Source organism: Hylobates moloch, unplaced genomic scaffold, assembly GCF_009828535.3.
Source record: "Hylobates moloch isolate HMO894 unplaced genomic scaffold, HMol_V3 SCAFFOLD_18, whole genome shotgun sequence".
NCBI classification, from domain to species: Eukaryota; Metazoa; Chordata; class Mammalia; order Primates; family Hylobatidae; genus Hylobates; species Hylobates moloch.
The window spans coordinates 60,628,651-60,646,174 of NW_026652293.1; the positions used below are offsets into that span (position 1 = coordinate 60,628,651).

General features: G+C 55.5%; 1 protein-coding gene across 5 annotated transcripts in view; it reads left to right on the forward strand.

Annotated features, from left to right (window-relative positions):
• Nucleotides 1–3,999, forward strand: part of SNAP47 (synaptosome associated protein 47) — a 48,346-nt gene extending 44,347 nt beyond the window's left edge. For all 5 annotated transcript variants that reach the window (XM_032137695.2, XM_058430532.1, XM_058430533.1 and 2 more), the window contains exon 5: nucleotides 9–3,999. In XM_032137695.2, coding sequence (XP_031993586.1) covers nucleotides 9–155 — 147 coding nt within the window. In that variant the 3' untranslated portion in view covers nucleotides 156–3,999. The remainder of the gene's footprint in view (nucleotides 1–8) is intronic.
• The last annotated feature ends 13,525 nt before the right edge of the window (nucleotides 4,000–17,524 follow it).

Below are 17,524 nucleotides of genomic sequence, written 5' to 3' on the forward strand. Positions count from 1 at the left end.
CTCCCCAGATCCTGAGGAGGATGAAGGGGCTGGCCCTGGAGGCCGAGAGTGAGCTGGAGAGACAAGACGAAGCCCTGGATGGCGTCGCAGCGGCTGTGGACAGGGCAACCTTGACCATCGACAAGCACAACAGGCGGATGAAGAGGCTGACCTAGGGGCAGAGCGTCCCTGCATTCCTGTCTCGCCCTGCACATCCCCCTGAGACGGAGGGCTGGGAGGCAGTGCCAGGGCTGCAGAGGCCTATGGCCCTCTGGGGTGGTCCTTCTCTGGATGGGGCTGCTACTGTGGGGCCGCCTCCACACTAGGGGCCTCCCCAGGTGTGCACCATGCCTGCCCCCAACTCGGCTGTCCCTGTTGCTGGGCAGGACCCAGCCACATGTTCTGCAGATGCCACAGAAGTGTGGACCATGGCGGGACCCCAAGGACACTTGGCACAGGCCTGGAAGAGGCCACCCTCGTCTTGTCTCGGCTCCCTTTCATGGACAGACCGGCATTCTTAGCTGTACTATGAATCTGTGAGTGAAGTTAGAGCCCAGCTTACTGAACCAGCTCACTTTGAGGGCATCCTATAAACACCCAGCTATTCTTTTATCGTCTCGGTTTTAGCCAAAAGTGAAATTAGCATGACTGCACCTTTCAAACAAAAATATTGATTTCTGCTTTTATGGCCCCATTTCCATCCAGAAATAAAGGGAAATGCTGGCTTTAGAGTGGTTTTTGAAGATGGGTGCCAGTGTTTCCACCTGGTGCCTTGTGTCTGGGTCAGCGGCCACTCCCTCGGAGGCCCTGGGGGAGGTGAGCATGGCCTCTGGTGGGACTGCGCGTCACATTGCAGGTGGTGCCCCTTTGCCATGCTGCTTCCAGATGCCCCGTGCAGGGCTGCAAGGAAGGGTGCGGGCACATGGGAGGCGAGGCCCAGGATGGTGCCACGGCCCAGCCTGTGGGGCCTCCACACTGGTGCACCCAATGCCCAGTGGTGCTGCCTTCCCAAGGCTGCTCAGTGAGCCTCACACACAGGTGCCCTTGCAGCTCTGCAGCCAGAAGCCCCACATTGAGATATTCCGGGCATGCTCCCTCCAAACGTTCTCGGGAGGACCCTGCACGGCCTCTTTCAGCTCCCTGTGGCTCAGGCGCGTGGCTGCACACTCTAGTCTCTGCCCGTCATCTTATGGCCAGCTCCCAATCTGTGCATCTCAAGTCCCCCTCCCCTTTCTCTTAGAGGGTCGCCTGCCACGGGTCCAGGGCCCAACCTAATCCAGGATGGCCTGGTCTCGATGTCACTCACTGAGCATGTCTGCTAAGACCCCAGTTCCACAGGAGGCCCTGCTCTGAGGCTCCAGCTGGACTAGGGGCCACAGTGCCAGCTGCCAGAGCCGGTGTAGGTGCCTGGCAGGAAAACTGGGAAGCAGCCTCTCTAGAAAGCCACAGCCCAGGGAGCTCTGAATTTTTTTTTTTTTTTTTTTTTTGAGGAGGAGTTTCACTCTTGTTGCCCAGGCTGGAGTGCAATGGCACGATCTCGGCTCAAGTGCAATGGCACGATCTCGGCTCACCGCAACCTCTGCCTCCCAGGTTGAAGCGATTCTCCTGCCTCAGCCTCCCAAGTAGCTGGGATTACAGGCATGCGCCACCACACCTGGCTAACTTTGTATTTTTAGTAGAGATGGGGTTTCTCCCTGTTGGTCAGGCTGGTCTCAACCTCTCGACCTCAAGTGATCTGCCCACCTCAGCCTCCCACAGTGTTGGGATTACAGGCGTGAGCCACTGTGCCCGGCATTCTGATGTTATTTTTTGTTTGATTTGGGAAATTGTTTTCTGCTCTCTTTTTCTTATTTGGTTTATACTTAGCAGCCTGCAGAAGGAGACCCTGCCCTGTCCCCTCTGGGGTCCTTCCACTAAGGCCACAGGTGAGTGAGTGCTCCCAGCCTGTCTGGACACCCCAAGGAGGCCAGTGTTGGCCCCCAAGCCCAGCCCAAGGCATGCGAACACCACGGCCCCTCCCTCCTCTCAGTGCTGGGAGCTGGCAGCAAGAGCTCAACATGCCTGCAGCCACCGTGCAGACCCCCATCAAGCCTGGAGGAGGCTGCACCCTGTCCTCAGGACCTCACAGTGTGAGTGGGGTCTCCTCTGTTGCTGACCCCTCGCTGTTCTCAGGACTTTACAGTGTGGATAGGGTCTCCCCTGTCCCTGACCCCTCGCTGTTCTCAGGACCTCACAGCATGGGTGGGGTCTTCTGTGTTTCTAACCTCTCACTGTTGGCAAGTCCTTGCAATATCAGGTGAGGCCGTTTGTGTCACTTGACCATCCCTTGTCCACTGGACCTCAGAACTAACATGATACACAGTAGTAAGAATGTAGAAACTTTCCCACTAAAATCATGACCAAGGCCCATACGTCCGCTCTCACCACCTCCTTTCAGCACTTTAAGCTCTAACAGATGGAACAAGGCAAGAAAAGGAAGTTAAAGTTTAATGATACTGAAAGAAGAAACAAACTCTCTTTGTTCACAAATGACATTTTCCAGGTAGAAAGTGTAAAAAGGGATCAAGAAAACCCCCTAGAATAATGAACAACTATTCAAGATTTCAAAATATACAAAAGTTAATCACTTTCCTATGTACCAACAATGGATGAGTGGATTTGAAGTTAAAAACAAAGTACTTCTACCTTAGCACCCCCAAACATAAAATACTTAGGTACAAGTCTAAAAAAATGTGTACTCTTTCTATATATATGAGAAAAACTACAAAACCCTGATGAACAAAAGAAGAACCAAATAAATAGAGAAAAACTCCATGTTTATGGATAAGAAGACTCAGTATTTTCAACATGTTCGTTCCTTCCAGCTTGATCTATAGATTAAATGCAATTTCAGTCAAAATCCCTGCAAGTTATTTTGTGGATATTAACAAATGATCCTAAAGTTTATATGGAGAGGCAAAAGACCCAGAATAATCAATTCAATACTGAAGGAGAAGAGCAGAGTTGGAGGACTGACACTACCTGACTAGAAGACTTACTAGAAAGCTGCAGTTACCAAACCAGCGTGTTATTGGTGAAAGGAGAGACAAATAATAGAACAGATTAGAGGACCCAGAAATAGACCCATATAAATATAGTCAACTCATCTTCTAAGAAGATTCAAAGGCACCACAATGCAGAAAAGATGGTCTTTTCAACAATGGTGCTGGGACAACTAGACGTCCACATGTGCAAAAGAAATCAAACACAGACCCTACACCCTAAACAGAAATTAATGAAAAGGAGCTGGACGCGGTGGCTCATGCCTATAATCCCAGCACTTTGGGAAGCCAAGGCAGATGGATCACTTGAGGTCAGTTCGAGACCAACATGGTGAAACTCTGTCTGTACTAAAAATACAAAATTAACTGGGCATGATGGCGAGCACCTGTGATCCCAGCTACTCGGGAGGCTGAGGCAGGAGAATTGCTTAAACCTGGGAGGTGGAGGTTGCAGTGAGACAAGATCGCGCCACTGCACTCCAGCCTGGGTGACAGGGTGAGATTCCATCTCAAAAAAAAAAAAAAAAAATTTATTCAAAGGGATCATAGACCTAAAAGTAAAATGCCAACTAGAAATGTCCTGGAATATATCATAGGAGAAAATGTAGGTTACCTCGGGTACGATGATAGCTTATACATTTTTTTCACTCATTTAATTGTTAATATCTGTGGGTCCATAATAGGTATTTATGGGGCACATGAGATGTTTTGATACAGACATGCAATGTGCAATAATCACATCAGGGTAAATGGGGTATCCATCACCTCAAGCATTTATCCTTTTTTACAAACAATCCAATTATACTCTTAGTTATTTTTAATGTACAATTTATTGACTATAGTCACCCTGTTGTACTGTCAAATCAAAGGGCATATTTCTTCTTTCGAACTGTATTTTTGTACCCATTAACCATCCTTGCCTCCTCCTCAAACCCCCACTTACCCTTCCCAGCCTCTGGTAATGATCCTTCTACTCTCTATCTCCATGAATCTGATTGTTTTAATTTTCCACAAAGAAGTGAGAACATGTGAAGTTTCTCTTTCTGTATTTGGTTTATTTCACTTAACATAATGATCTCCAGTTCCATCTATATTGTTGCAAATGAGAGGATCGCATTCTTTTTATGGCCAAATAGTGCTCCATTGTGTGTATGTGTATATACTTTCTTTATCCATTGGTCTATTGATGGACCCTTGGGTTGCTTCCAAATCTTGGCTATTGTGAACACTGCTGCAACAAACGTGGGAGTGCAGATACCTCTTTGATATACTGACTTCCTTTCGGGTATATACCCAGCAGTGGGACTGTTGGATAATATGGTAGCTCTCTTTTTAGTTTTTTGAGGAACCTCCAAACTGTTTTCCCTAGTGGTTAATTGGTGGCTAATTTACATTCCCTTGGTAACGGCTTTTTAGATACAGCATAATAACAAAGCCATGATCCATGAAACAATAAATTGACAAGCTGGACTTTATTAAAATTTAAAACTTAATGCTCTGCAAATGACACTGTCAAGAGAATGAAATGACAAGCCACAGACTGGGAGAAAATATTTGCAAAAGACGTCTGACACAGGACTTCATCCAAAATAGAAAAAGAACCCTTGAAGCCAGGCATGGCTCCCAACAACTCAGGGGGCTGAGACGGGGGAGGATCCTTTGAGGCCATAAGTTTGAGACCAGCCTGGGCAACCAAGCCAGACCCCATCTCCAATAACAATGCTAAAATCTAAAAAAAAACTTGTGTGAACTCTTAAAACTCAGCAAAATTTAAAACCCAAGTAAAAGTGGTACCCAAAGACCATAACAAACACCTCACCAAAAGATATACAGATGGCAAATAAGCATCTGAAGAGATGTTTCACATCGCATGCCATTAGGGAACTGCAAATTAAAACAAGGAGGAGCAACTACACACCTGCTAGAATGGCCAGAATCCAAAACACTAACACCACCAGTTGCTGGGGAGGATGTGGAGCAACAGGAACTCGCATCCATTGCTGGTGGAAATGCAAAATGGTGCAGCCACTTTGGAAGACAGTTTGGCAGTTTCTTACAAAGTTAAACATATTTTTACCATATGATCCAGCAATCATGCTCCCTGGTATTTACCCACATAAATTAAAAACATGTTCACACAGAAACCTGCACATGAATGTTTATAGCAGCTTTATTCATAATTGTCCAAACGTGGAAGCAGCCAAGATGGGCTTCAGCAGGTGAATGAATCAACTGTGGCCCATCCAGACAGTGTATTATTCTGTGCTCAAAATAAATGAGCCATCAGGTCATGAAAGGAAATGGAAGAAACGTGAATGCATATTGCTAAGTGAAAGAAGCCAATGTGAGAACTATGGGACACACTGGGAAAGGCTGAAAGGCTGAACTATGGAAACAGTGAAAAGATCAGTGGTTGTCAGGCATTGGAGGCAGAGAGGGATAAACAGGCAGAGTGCAGAGGACTTTTAGGGCAGTGATGCTGCTCTGTTTGATGCTCTAATGATGGATGCATGTTGTCATACATTTGTCAAAACCCCTAGAATATACAACATTCTGTAAACTTTGGGTGATACTGTGTCAAGCTAGGCTCATTGATTGTAATAAATATACCACTGTGGTGGGGGATTTTTATATTAGGGGAGGCTGATGGTGTAAGCTGGGGTACTCAACTATTCCGTAAACCTAAAACTATTCCTCTTTTTATTTTTTTATTTTTTGAGATGGATTCTCACTCTGTCGCCCAGCTGGTGTGCAGTGGCATGATCTTGGCTCACTGCAACCTCCGCCTCCTGGGTTCAAGCAATTCTCCTGGCTCAGCCTCCCAAGTAGCTGGGATTACAGGCATGTGCCACCACGCTCAGCTAATTTTTGTATTTTTAGTAGAGGCGGGATTTCACCATGTTGGCCAAGCTGGTCTTGAACTCCCTACCTCAGGTGATTTGACTGCCTCGGCCTCCCAAAGTGCTATGATTACAGGTGTGAGCCACCGTGCCCGGCCTCTTTATTTTTAATTATTATTACCAGTTTTGAGACAGTGCCTCTGTTGCCCAGGCCGGAGTGCAGTGGTGCGATCACAGCTCACTGCAGCCTTGACCTCCTGGGCTCAAGCGATCCTCCCACCTCAGCCTCTTGAGTAGCTGGAATTACAGGCACGTGTCACCACACCCGGCTAATTGTTGTATTTTTAGTAGAGACAGGGTTTCACCATGTTGATCAGGCTGGTCTCGAACTCCTGACCTCGTGATCTGCTCGCCTCGGCTTCCCAAAGTGCTGGGATTACAGGCATGAGCCACTGCGCCCAGTCTAAGAAATACCTGAGACTAGGTAATTTATATATATTAAAAAAAAAGGTTTAATTGACTCAGTTCCGCATGGCCCGGGAGGCCTTAAGAAACTTAAAATCATAGCGGAAGGCAAAGCAGAAGCAGGCACCTTGGCAGGGCGGCAGGAAGAAGTAAGTGAGTGCAAGCAGGGGAATTTCCAGATGCTTATAAAACCATCAGATCTCATAAGAACTCACTATCACAAGAACAGCATGGGAGAAACTGTCCCCATGATCCAATCGCTTGCCACGACATGGGATTACGGAGATTACAATTCAAAATGAGATTTGGGTGGAGACACAGCCAACCCATATCATTGGGCCTTAATGACACCTGCAGAATCCTTTCCAGCCCTTAATTAGTGTTTGACTGAGGGGTTAAGAGAAGCTGCAGTGCACCAGGGCCAGGAGTCTCAGGCACCTTGGGATCCACCGCCCAGCGTTTCCTCCGTCCAGAAGGCCAGAAGGCCATGGGCCAGCCCTCCCCTCTCGCTTACCTGCTTGGGGTGGATGCTTCATCCCTCCATGTACTGTGTGCTAGGCCTCAGGAAAGTACTTCTTGTCTCTGAATGTCTGTCTCTGAATCAATAATGTGGGGATGTCCACACATCCCACGCACAGTTCTGAAGACACACTGTCCCACCCACTGGGAACCTCACCCCAACCCCACACGCAGGTCCCAGTGAGTGGGCATTGCCACCTCTCTGCAATTTCTTCTCCCACTCACAGCACATGTCACCACCCGCCACTGCTGCCCTCCTCCCTCAGCTCAGGGGTTGATGGAGATGTACTGATGCCCCTCCTGAAGGTCACTCGTGTTCAGAAGTCCCACAGAGGTGGTGAGCCTGGGAGACATCCCCTCCATTCCCCTCCCTTGGTGTCTTTGAGGGAGGTGGAAGGCACGCAGCGCACTGTGGAGAGACCCTGCTGCTGAGAAGGGCGTGGCACCTGTCATAGGCACTTCTGGCTGCTACAAGTTCCCGGGCATGGCGGCTGCAGAGTGGCAGCCAGCCCGGAAAGCCAGGATGGGCCAGGGAGGTGTGGAGGCCCACAGCAACTGCAAGCCCCAGGAAAAGGAGGGCTTCTTCTGCTCTGTTGACTTGCTGTGAAAAAGGCCCGCTTGATGGATACAAGCCTCCGCCATGGAGAGGCTAGAATTTGCCCCACATGTTTTAATTCAGTGGTTTCTATCGGTGGAGTATTTACAGCAGTGAGGTCAGGAGTCCTGTCCAGTACACGGGGCACTGCTGTCATAGTTTGCCCACTGGTCACGAATACGGAACGCTTAATGGGCACCTCAGTCCCAGGGAGGAGACCGCGGGAGAGGCGGCGGTACCAGGGGCCCGGCCTTCAGCCGCTTGCTCCGCACACTCAGGGTTCTCCGGCCCTCTGGCGCTGGGGGAGTTGGGTCGGTTGTGCATGCTGCATGGCTCGGAGCCAAGGCCACCCTCCCGCACCAACCACTCTGGGAGACTCCAGAGCGCGGCCCTGAGATCGTGCCACACTCACCCCCTGGAAAGGAGGCAAGGCCGCCCTGGACCGAGGCGACTCGGAGTCCCGGGAGGAAGGAACGGACACACCGGCCTCCCTGCGGAGGAGGGAGAACGTGGTCCCCGGTGGTATCAGGAAGAGGCAAGGCCGCTGGTGGGGAGAACCGGGAGCGTCCACTGTGACTCCGAGCAGGGGCCCAGGGCCAGAGGTGGGTGTGTGTGGTGTCTCAGGAGGGCACAGGGCACAGCTAGTCTGAGGGAACCAGGGTGTGGGGCAGGGCCAGCCTGGCAGGCCGCGGTGCCTCTGACTGAAATGCAGTAGACAGAGCAAGACACTGCAGCTTTGCAGCTGCGGAGAGGTGGGCGCTGTTAATAGGCACAGACAGACGCTGACACCGGCGTGTCCCCAGAAAAGCCAGGGTGTCCGACCTCCGTAGGGTTTCTGGAAGCCGGAGAAGGTAGGGGTCTCGGTGTGGCCGGAGCGATTCACTGTCTGGCACCCACGATACCCGTCTCCTTTGCTTTCTTTCCATTTTCCACCATGAGTGGGAAGGAATCCGAGTGCAGGAGGGAGGAGGGGGGCCCTGCAGGGCCGGGCCGCGACAGGCAGGACGAGTCCAGCAGAAGCACGGTCCTGAGCCGCCGGATTCCTATCCAAGGCCCAGAGTGTCCGCGGCAGAGCCGGGCTTCACCGAAAGCACACGCTCAGCGGCCGTCCCGGCGAGCGCGCAGCCCCAGTGAACCAATGGTTCAGCATTTTCAGAAGAAAGCCTGTCGGCATAGACTTTCCGTGATTTCAAAGGAGACGCTTCCAAAACCAAGGTCTTGGCCTAGATTTGGAAGCGATCCCTCCAGAGTTTACTTTTGGAGACCGTAGCGACCGGGCCTGTTGGGACAACAGCCCCGAGGGCTACGCTGCGTGGACTAGGTTCCAGACGCGCGCTGGGGAGGCGCTTCCCGGCTAGTTCCTGAGCTCGCTCGGGAGGAGTGTGCGGCGCAGGTGCCGACGCCGGGACCAGCCAGGGCAGAGCTAGCAGGTCGCGACGGGCGAGGGAGGGGATGTGGGTGTGGCCGGGCGGGGGGCGGGGTTAGGGCGCGGCATGAGTGGGCCGTGACGGTGAGCGTGAGCTGAGGTATGCGCAGGGCACGGCCTAGGGGTGAGCACGACACAGGGGCGGACCCTGGGTGGACGCAGAAGGCGTGGGGTGGGAGGGGAGGGAGTGGGTGGGGAGAAGGGCGGGGCCATGGTATGGGTGGCAGGGTGGGCGGGGTCCTGGGTGGGTAGGGGCGGGCCGAGGGCGTGGGAAGCGATGGTTGGGTCCTAGGTGCGGGCGTGATAGCGGGGCTGGGACGAAGTGGGCGGGCCGTGGGTAGGCGCAGAAGGCGTGGGGTGGGGATGGAGGGCGTGGCCGGGCGAAGTGGTCGGCCTGGGACTGGGGTCTGTAGACACCCGCGTTGGGATCTGGGCGGGGCGATCGGCGCGGAAGGAGTGTCCAGCCCGGGCCCAGGCCCGGGGGTGGGAGCAGGGCGTCCAGCGGAGAAGGCAGAGGAGGGGAGATACGGGCTCCTCCAGGTAGCGCAGGAGCCTCCTCCGGCCGCCGGAGCCCCGCGAGGGCGCGAGTGGAGGGCAGGAGCCGGGGCGGCGGAGGAGCGGAAGGGATGCTGCGTTGCCTTGGAGTGTCAGGGTTGGGGAGGAAAGACCAAGGGACCCACGTCCTTCGCCCCCGCCTCGGAGTCCCGGGCCGGCTAGTCTTCCGCAGCCTGCCCAGAGCCCGGGACCTAGGGCTTTGCAGGAGTTCGTCCGGGAGCTCTACCAGAGCGTGCGTCCTCCCCGCCGCTCCAAAGGTGGCTTGGGGCAGGTGGGGCATCCCTGAGGGAGTGGAGGGACCCTGCCTAGGAAAGGTGAGTCGTGTGTGCTCGGGTGTGTGTGCACTGCGTGGTGTGTGTGCGCTCGGGTTTGCTTGTCTGTGCGAGTGGGGGCGGGGCCGTATCCACCGGACACTAAGAACTCTGTTGCTTTCAAGCCCCCATTTGGGGACCATTCTGGATTTTTCACATTTCTTCCAGTCTGGCACATTCCTCCCCAAACACCGGCGTCTTCCCATGGCAGGAGGGATTTCGCTGCTTGTGGGGCTTCAATGCTGAACCAGATAGCCCTGAGCAAACCAGGACCGAGCTTCCCAAACCTGACCAGGAAGGAGCCCTGGGTGCATCTGGGATCCACGTGGTCGACAGAGAATCAGCTCGCAGCTCACCACCCCAGTGACTTCAGGGCACCTTCCCCTGGCGCTCCTCAAACGAGCTAGGGAGTGGACCCTGCTCAGACTCCCCTCCTGCCTCCCAGACCCTGCAGGCCTACCCGCCGCAGTTGCCCTTTGCCCTCCTGCAGCCTTCTGGGGGTGCTACATGTCTGAGGCCCGGTCTTCTGTCCTCCTGCTCCTCCTGATCAGGGGTCTGGGCACTCTCCCTAATTCATCGAGAAGACTCTGACACCCAACGCCCGTCTTCAGGCCCCAGCAGATGCAGAGAAGTGGGCTTCACACCCACACCTGCCTGATCTCAGGTGCTGGCTCCTGCAGCCACAGCCCTGAGCCCTGGCCCCTCCAGGCTGTCTGCTGCTTGTTCAGGTGGGCATGAGCTGGTCAGTTCCTGGCCGCTGCCCTTCAGACCCCATGCCAGGACTTTGGGTTGGGCTCTGGGCATGGCACTGGCCAGGCCTGGGTGCCTCCTTGAGCAGCTGAGGGCTGGGAGGGATGACGATGTCAGCGGCTGGCTCCAGGCCCAGGCTGGCCACCTGCTGGCCATAGCTCTCACAGGCTGCGCCCCCGCTTCCCCTGGCTCCCCTCTTAGGGGCAGGAGACCCTCAGTGGCCTCACTGCGGACTGCTGGACAGGCCCTGTGTGGAGGCACCATCCGGGTCCGCCATGCCTCGTGGGTCAGAACATCCCTGTGAAGCGCATGGTGTTTTCTGTGGCTGCCACAGGAGGCTCTGGCCAGGGTTGCACCCCACTGTGGCTCTCAGTTTTTTCAAAGCCCAGCTTACCTCCTTCCTGAGCAGCCAATGCCTGCACAGAGCACAGAGCCCAGAGCCAGGTGGATTAGGAACCCAGCTGATGAGAAGCAGAGGCCCTTGGTTTAAGCCTGATCTTGTGATAGACAGGAAGCGGAGACCCTCTAAGGGAGCTCAGGCTGCCTGAGGCCACCTGCCCAGCAGGCCCCACAAAGTTCTTCCACTCTAGGAGCACTGCAGCAAGGTGCCCTCTTAGAAACCAAACCAGATGGCTTGACCCCACTCAGCACCTCGAGTGGTCGACCCCTGAGTAGCCCCACTGGGCAAAACCATCCCTGCCCAAGGAAGCTGTCCTTAACTCAATTTTTGCCTTTCCAGGTCTTCCCTGAAAGAGGCCAAACAAGTTTTTAAAAGTTTAAGAAAATCAAACAGAGGAGGAGAAAAATAAAGCCACAAATACGGAATCATGGAATAATGAGGGTCTACCATAATTGATGGGCCAATCCCTTTACCCAAGGCATGTGTTTGTTTGTTTGTTTGTTTGTTTGTTTGTTTGTTTTTGAGAGGGAATCTCTGTCGCCCAGGCTGGAGTGCAATGACACGATCTCGGCTCACTGCAACCTCCACCTCCCAGGTTCAAGTGATTTTCCTGCCTCAGCCTCCCAAGTAGCTGGGATTACAGACACCCGCCACCACACATGGCTAATTTTTGTATTTTTAGTACAGACTGGGTTTCACCTTGTTGGCTAGGCTCGTCTTGAACTCCTGACCTCAGGTGATCCACCCACCTCGGCCTCCCAGAGTGGTGGGATTACAGACATGAGCCACCGTGCCCAGCCAAGGCATGTATTCTTATGCTTGAGATAGAACAGGTCTACCAACATTGAATAGAAATCAGGGAGTGCTCACTGTTTGGAAGAGAAGGCAGACAATGAAACTGGGTAGACAGGCGGCCGTGGAGCACGGCTCTGGCCTCTGAGATGCCTGGGGCCGAAGCCAAGGATGGATAGATCTGTGTTTCTGTGCCTCACAGCATGAACCTAGATAGGTGATGCTTCCTGGGAGAAGCAGGCTTAATCCAGGCACTGCTTTCTACAAAGAGCTGTTCTCAGAGGGCCTCTCTGAGGTCAAGGCAGGGTCTTCTGCCAAGGCATGCTGGCTGGGTGGGGTCCCAGATACCTACGGCTGCAATGGGATTTGCAGGAGATGCAGAACACCTCAGCCCAGTGCTCTTCATAACCTGCCCCGGTGTCTAGGAGCTCCATAACACTCATCCTGTGACCCTAACACTAACCCTGATCCTCTACCTAACACTGACCCTACCAATAACCCTGACACTAACCCTGACCCTAACCCTGACTTTAATACTGACCCTACCAGTGATCCTGACATGAACCCTGACCCTAACCCTCACTGTATCGCTGACTCTCACTGTGACACTGTGACCAAGACCCTGACCCTAAGTCTAGCCCTAAACCTGATCCTAACACTAACACTGACCATGAACTTGACCCTAACTCTAACCCAGGCTCTAACCCTAACCCAGAACCTGACCCTATGATACTGATACCCTAATGCTGACTCTGACCATAACCCTAACTACGGCCCCAACCCTAACCCTGACCTTATGACCTTGATCCTAACCCTAACCCTGAACCTAGCTATGACACTGACTCTAGTCCTTAACCTAATTCTGATCCTAATGCTAGCCCTAACCTTGACCCTGACCCCCCGACCCCGACCCTGACCAGGACCCTAACCCTATGTTTGAACTAAATGTCTTCACGTATTAGGGATGTTTTAAGGTTCTTGTAAGTTTTGGATGCATCTTGCTGACTTGTATTATTTATAATTACAAACACAAGCAGCTACGATTGAGCTTTGCAGCAAATGTTTTCCTTCTCTTGACTTCTGGGTCAGTTTAATTAAAATGTGCTTTGCTGTTGCAAGTCAAGCTTTTTAAAAAGCCATTGAATTTATTGGACAAAACACAACATGTTGTAGCTGAGACCACACGGCCATTCAGAGTCCCAGATTTTGCATTTTTGTGTGTATCAAAACAGTCTTGTTATCCTCACTGCCTTTAGAGGTATTCTGCTTGACGTACATAAAAATGCATAATTCAAAATACTGATTTCATTTGATTCATTGCCAAAAGTAAGTTTGAAATCCACAAACACGTAGAGACAGACGCACAGCAGCAGGCAGATGCTGAGACCGTCTCAGGCACATGGGATGCACACACAGACACACGGGGAAACACACACACACAGCATGTGCATGGAGCACCGTGATGCACAGAACATCTCAGAAAGTAAATATGGAGTTACCAGAAGGTCAGGCTGCTTCCTCAGGTGAAGCACAGAACCCCCCTGCAGGGCCCTGGGATCTCATTTGTGAGCAGTCCAGGAGAGGCCCTGGCCCCAGCAGGCTCCCTCCAGAGGCCTCAGAGGTCCTGTGGTGCCTACCCTGCATCCAGGCTGCAATGCCCCAGATCTCCATGCTTTGTAATCTTCAGTGTCTGGGCCGTCAGCGGCTGTCCTCTCGGGGCCAAATGTGATGTGGGGATCACAGCGGGTACTTTGAGGAAGGGCAGGGTTCGCATTTGGAAACCCCCCAACACACACCGTGTCCAATCTCCTCCCTGTGTCAGGACAGAGGAAGGCTTCGTGGCCCAGAGGCCTGTCCAGGCTGGGTCACCATGTGCAGTTTGGCATGTCTCTCCCTCCACAGGCCTCCATTTCCCCATCTGTACAGTGGGGATCTCAGCGGCCCAGCAGAGGGAGCTGCTGCTGCTCAGGTCCTTGTGCATGAGTGTCCAGCATCCGGTGGAGGGGCAGGGCCGAGGGTCTGAGCGGGGGCTCCGGAGACTCCCAGGGCTGTGTCCTCGACCTCTCCCACTGTGAATGCTGAGAGCCACACGGACCCCGCAGCTGAGGCTGGGTGTCTGCTGGCTGTGTTTGGGGCAGCCTGGAGCCTTCAAGCTGCCCAGCCAACCTTAGGCCACAGAAGCCTAGCCTGGGGAGGGGATCTTGGGTTGCTGCCCCAGCTGGGGACAACTCAGGGACACACAGGCCCCAGGGGTTGACCACAGGCTCCTCAGCCAGGGCCTTAGCCAATCATAGGTGCTCCAGGGGCCTCTGCTCCAGAGCATGGGTCTGGGGACCGAAGCCCTCCACCTCAGGGCTGTGCCAGGCCTCGCGGGGGTCAAGGGCCTCTCTCTGTGGCATCTCTGGCAGGCACAGCTCACCCCAACCCATGGCAAATGCTCTGCTGGAGACAGAGGCACAGCCTGATGTGGGTGATCCCCCTGCATGGGGCCATCTCACTGCCCCAGGGGCCTGTGCTCACGGGGGTGCAGGGTCCCATAAACCTCCCAGGGGTAGATCCCACACCAGCAGGATCCTCTTCCAAGGAGGCTGGGAATCAGGGCCTGGGCTCCTCAAAGTGTCCTGGGAAGTCCTGGTCACTCCAGCACAACCTCCTGCACAAGTGACCGAGTGTGCCACCCACTGCTCTCCCGATGCTGGGCGAGGGCAGCCTAGCCTCCAGCCAGCTGCATGGAAGAGGGACTGGGAGAGGAAAGGTGGGGCCGCTCAAGTCAGGGCTGGGCTGCCCCAGGGTCCTGGGGGCTTCTGCCCTTCCATTTTGCTGGGCAGGCCCTGTGGTGCTAGGGGATGGGAGGTGGCCTGAGGGGCTATCTTCTCGAATGCCCCAGAGCTCGGAGCCTACTGTGCTGGGATCAGCCAGTGGGAGGAAGACAGGCAGCCCTCATGCCTTCCGAGGAGGCCTGAGCCAAAAGCCAGCATCCCTGGGAAGCCAGGCCATGGGAGGAGACCTGTTTCCAAACAGGTCTCCTGCTGGAAGCCACATCCCAGCCGCACTTCCCAGGAGCCCCCCCAGCCCTCTGGGGCCAAGAGGAGTCAGGAGCCATGCTGCCTGCGGCTGCTGGGCTGGAATGTGGGATGAGGGACTGGGATCGGGTTTCCTCCCCTGCCTGACTTGCTCATTTCAGGAGGGGAGCTGGGCCCGACTCTAATCAGGACCAGCTGTGCTGGCTGCAGCAGTGGGGGATGTGCCTGCGGGGAGAGCCAGGGCCATGCACTCCCTCCTAGCTCCCAGGAAATCCCCAGGAAGCTCTTACGGTGGGAGAAACTGAGGCCTGGGGTGCGGAGCTGCAGCATACCCCTGTCCAGCCACACGGGGCCCTGCCCTGAGAGATGCTGGCTGCCTCCATAGGCCCCCAGCTTCCCCAGCACCCAGTGCCATCAGAGCTGGTTCTGTGCCTCTTGGCAGCGGGGGGCAGGGGCATCACCCACTGGGATGCTCCTCAGGCCAGCTGCAGAGGGCCGTCCCAGGAACACCACAGCTGTGGTGAAGGGAATTTCATACTGGGAGCCCCCCGGCACCCCAGCCATTGCAGAGGGAGGATCTAGCCATGTCTGGGCTGCTGGGCCAAATTCCACCACACCAGCTTGGGCACAGGACCAATGCCGTGGGCGGCCACGGCTCTGTAGGAGCTGGAAGTCAGGCTGGCCTTCAGTCGGGGAGCCGAGGTGGGTGGGCCCACTGGGTGCTGGGGAGGAGACAGAGATCAGTTCCACTTTGGCTGAGACTTACACAGAGGCTGGGCCCTGGAGTGGGGGATCACAGAGGGTGAGAGGGGCACTGTGGCTGGCTCAGGGCTGAGGGGTGGTGTGGCCCTGTTAGGAGGGTCCTTGGCAGGACACAGAGGGTAGCTGGGAAGGTCAGGCACTGGGGCAGGGGCTGCAGGGCCCAGCTCCAAAGGAAGCAGTGTGCTCAGACACCTGTGCTCCAGACCCCAGGGGCTTCTCTAGGCAGGGATCCTCCAGGCCACCCAGCAGCCCCGCACCAGGCCTCACACTGCTGTTCTCCTATGAGGGGCAAAGAGAGTTGGAGGAAGACACCTTGGGACAGGCCCAGCTGTGGGGAGGGGCAGCAACACACAGGCGGGGCTGGGCCCCAGGGCAGGTCCCTTCTCGCTGCCTTCCAAGCCCAGCGGGCAGCAAAGGCACCACAGCCTTGCCAGGGCCACGGCAGGTGTCTTCCCACAACCTCCTGAACTCCCCCTTCCCTCAGGAGGTGCCCCCAACCCCTCCTTCCCACAGGAGCCCCCCCAATCCCCTGCTTCCCTCAGGAGCTCCCCCACCCGCCCCTTCCATCAGGAGCTCCCCCACCCCCTCCTTCCCACGGAAGCTCCCCCCACTCCCTCCTTCCCGCAGGAGCTCCCCCCACCCCCTCCTTCCCACGGGAGCTCCCCCCACCCCCTCCTTCCCACGGGAGCTCCCCCCACTCCCTCCTTCCCACGGGAGCTCCCCCCACCCCCTCCTTCCCACGGGAGCTCCCCCAACCTCCTCCTTCCCTCGGGAGCTCCCTCCACCACCCCCTCATTCCCACGGGAGCTCCCCCAACCTCTTCCTTCCCACAGGAGCTCCCCCAACCCCTTCCTTCCCTCGGGAACTCCCCCCACCCCCTCCTTCCTCAGGAGCTCCCCTACCCCTTCCTGGCCTCTGGTGCAGAGCAGACCTGGGGCTCTGGTCTGAGGGGGGGTGCACAGTGGCCTGGGACCTGGGGACACTCTGGGAGCTCCTTGCACACAGGAACATGTGCTCCAGTGCCTCAGCAGGGCCCCAGGTGTAGGAGCAGAGCTGCTTCCCAGGGGTTGTAGCTCAGCTGGATACAGGGACTCAGCTCCGCTGGGATTTGGACTGTGGGCACTGTGTGTGGCCTTCAGAGCTTCTAGCCCGTCCTGAGGGAGGCCAGTGACTGGTAAGACATTCTGGGCTCTCGGAGCCTGCACGGCGCAGGGACAGGTGTTCTGGCCTAGAGGTCAAATACCAAAGCCCCTCACATCCTATCCACACACCATCTACCCACCCAATGCAGAGGCTTATCAGTGGTCTCACATACAGGGCACAGTTGCCACAGGGCTGCAGAGTTGGGTGGACAAACCCCTCAACATCCCCATTCCTCTCTCAAAGTCCTTCCAAACAGAAGCCACTGTCACCCACAGGGCTTAATCTAGAACTCCCTGCACTCCCAGGCCCGCTCTGGAACTCCCTGCGCCCCCAGGCCCGCTCTGGAACTCCCTGCGCCCCCAGGCCCGCTCTGGAGCTCCCTGCGCCCCCAGGCCCGCTCTGGAGCTCCCTGCGCCCCCAGGCCCGCTCTGGAGCTCCCTGCGCCCCCAGGCCCGCTCTGGAACTCCCTGCGCCCCCAGGCCTGCTCTGGAACTCCCTCACCCCCCAGGGCCCTCTCTAGAACTCCCTGCACCCCCAGGCCCGCTCTGGAACTCCCTGCAACCCCAGGCCCTCTCTGGAACCCCCTGCCATGTACCTGCGATGTGCCCTGCATGGTGCATGGTAGGCTGGTTACTCACAGCAGCTGCCCAAAGTCTCCTTGGGGCTACTGCCGGCCCCACCCACAGTCCGGTCCCCTCCGGGACACAGCCCTCTCCAGCCTCATCTGTCAAGGGGGAGCTCTGATGGGCTGCAGAGCAGGAGGAGGTGGGTCCCTGAGGAGCGCTTGGATGACCCCAGGGGTGGCTGGTGGTATGGGCTGGTGGTAGGAGACCTGACGAAGCATGTTCTATGTAAGGGGCTGGGTGGAGGTGCTGGGTGCACCTAACTCAAAGAATCTGGAGTTGTGCTCAGTGACCAGGGGG